This window comes from Micropterus dolomieu, linkage group LG13 (assembly GCF_021292245.1).
Source record: "Micropterus dolomieu isolate WLL.071019.BEF.003 ecotype Adirondacks linkage group LG13, ASM2129224v1, whole genome shotgun sequence".
Taxonomy (NCBI): Eukaryota; Metazoa; Chordata; class Actinopteri; order Centrarchiformes; family Centrarchidae; genus Micropterus; species Micropterus dolomieu.
Window position 1 is genome coordinate 799,642 of NC_060162.1, and position 2,641 is coordinate 802,282.

A 2,641-nucleotide genomic window follows, 5' to 3' on the forward strand; every position below is an offset into this window, starting at 1 on the left:
TCTAAAGTTTGCTGTAGTGCCTCAACCTTTTTTTAATGTCCCGCCTACTCCAGGCTGTGATTGGTTGGTTCGCGAAAAACGACTTTAACGAGCAGCTATGCACACGGCTGCACATAGTGCCCAGAAAACCTGATCTGGAGAGGGCATAGAGGGGAGCGTAAAATGTAAAAGTGACAGTAACTGTGAATACCGGCACAAACGGCTTTTATATTGTGAGAAATAACCGGAAGTCATCTCTCCCAGTAGCACGAGCTCAGCTTCGTAGCGGAGTGTTCATGCGCAGTCAAACCAGCGCAGCAGCTATTAATCCAGCACTGCTGCATGGGTAAAAAAAACAAAACAAACAGCGCTGTGGATGAGAGGTGAGGTGACTGCTGGAAGTCAAGACGTCATGGTTAAGTTTATGTTCTGCTTGCTCAACAGTTGTTTGATAAATGGCTATTAAAACAAATTCAGAGAATATTTCTCACATTAAGCTTTAAAAACACTATCAGTGAACATTACTAAAGTAGCTTTGGAATTTACCAGTTTACAGACCAGTCCATTCAAATCCTACCAGAGAGAGAGAGACACAGAGAGAGAGCTTCCTTACTGTTTCTAAATCAAACTCATTTCTAATGTAGCAAAACACATGAAGAGACATTCATTGTTGGAACTAAACTATGTAAAGTGGCACCTTTTATTTAATGAGGATGGAGAGGGGGATGTCCTGTTCACTCTTCAAGAGAGAGGATGGCCTCCCCTCACATCCTCTCAAATCAAACAATAATTATAGTAGGACTGTCCCCGACTAAGGATTTACATAGTTGAATCACAATCGTCAAGTCCTGCCTATAATGCGAGTCGGGGGGGGGGGCTTTAATCTTGAGAAGCTGCAGTCTCTATTCATTCAACTTACACTGTAAATTTCCAGCTGAGGCTTTTTGAAGACCCTTTTCTCTGTCTTTCTCGCCTACCATTCACCGGAGTTTTGCTGCATTCCTCGCTGCCGACAACTACACGCATCTCGCGGTTCCTCACGGGTCTATTGCAAGTTGCGGCTATTTGAAAATGATATTTTCTTTGTGTGGTTCAGCAACGGTGATAAATTATCCGAAAGTCCCGCGAGGTGCGGACAACTCGGCTGCTCTGCTCCGTCTCTTCAGCAGGTGTTCGTCCACTGCCACTACACGCATACACGCTACTACACATGCGCACTGACGACCCAGGGTTAGGGTTACAATTTTTGATTTATTCACACACTTGTATAAACTGTGAAAATGAACAGAACAGTCCTTCATAGGTAATAGCTTAGAAATAAATAATAAAGAATAATCATCTCTTAATCCTCAAGTTTTCCTGCTGGGTTTGTATCAAACCTCCATCACCCAAAGAAAGATAGAAGATGATAGAAGATACTTGTGTCACTAACTTGATGGACAGAAACACAGAAATGATGTTTGTAGACAATGGGAGTTTAACACATGTAGAATTATTTCAATAAGCAGCTTTAATACTATTTTATGAAACTTTTATAGTGTGTGTGTGTGTGTGTGTGTGTGTGTGTGTGTGTGTGTGTGTGTGTGTGTATCTTTACTGTAAAACTGATGCTTCAGCTTTACGTTGCTTTACAGTGCTGATAATCACATCTGGACTTACCGAGCCTTTCTGCAGTTCCTCACAGCTGGAATTAGTCTCAGTCGTCCCTCCTCTGATGTGTTGTACTTCTGCAGGTCCAACTCATCCAGAACCTCCTCTGACATCTGCAGCATGTAGGCCAGAGCTGAGCAGTGGATCGCAGAGAGTTTCTTCTTTGATCTGTTCTTTGACTTCAGGAACTCTTGGATCTCCTGATGTACTGAGTGGTCGTTCATCTCCGTCAGACAGTGGAAGATGTTGATGCTTCTGTCAGGAGAGATATTTGTCCTCTTCCCTTTCAGATTCTTGATGGCTCTCTGGATGATTTCTGGACTGTTGTCTGTCTGACCCAGCAGGCCTCCTAAGAGTCTCTGGTTGGACTCCAGAGAGAGGCCATGAAGGAAGCGAACAAACAGGTCCAGGTGGCCATTTTTACTCCTCAGGGATTTCTTCATGGCTTCCATCAATAAGACATCCAGGGTTGAATCAACATGTTTTTTCCCCAGGAAGGCCTTCAGTACCTCTGTGTTCCTGCTGGTGTGACAGTGGAACATGTAGACTGCAGCCAGAAACTCCTGAACGCTCAGATGAACAAAGCAGTAGACTGTTTTCTGGAAGATCACACTCTCTCTTTTGAAGATCTCTGTACAAACTCCTGAGTACACCGAGGCCTCTGTGACATCAAGACCACACTGCTCCAGGTCTTCTTGGTAGAACATGATGTTTCCTTTCTCCAGCTGTTCAAACGCCAGCCTCCCCAGCTTCAGAAGAACCTTCCTGTCAGCCTCCGTCAGCTCCTGTGGACTCGTCTCATGTCCCTCATCGTACTTGTGCTTCTTCCTCTTTATCTGAACCAGCAGGAAGTGTGAGTACATGTCAGTCAGGGTCTTGGGCAGCTCTCCTCTCTGCTCTGTAGTCAACATGTGCTCCAGAACTGTAGCAGTGATCCAGCAGAAGACTGGGATTAGACACATGATGTGGAGGCTCCTGGAGGTCTTGATGTGTGAGATGATTCTGCTGGACA

The 2,641-nt window shown here is 44.7% G+C and overlaps 1 protein-coding gene across 1 annotated transcript in view; it reads right to left on the reverse strand.

The window, feature by feature from the left end:
• Positions 1 to 1,634: 1,634 nt before the first annotated feature.
• Positions 1,635 to 2,641, reverse strand: part of LOC123982170 (tripartite motif-containing protein 26-like) — an 8,204-nt gene continuing 7,197 nt past the window's right edge. Inside the window, exons 6-8 of the mRNA XM_046067591.1 lie at positions 2,335 to 2,465; positions 2,054 to 2,199; positions 1,635 to 1,837 (exon numbers count right to left, since the gene is read on the reverse strand). Coding sequence (XP_045923547.1) covers positions 1,635 to 1,837; positions 2,054 to 2,199; positions 2,335 to 2,465 — 480 coding nt within the window. The remainder of the gene's footprint in view (positions 1,838 to 2,053; positions 2,200 to 2,334; positions 2,466 to 2,641) is intronic.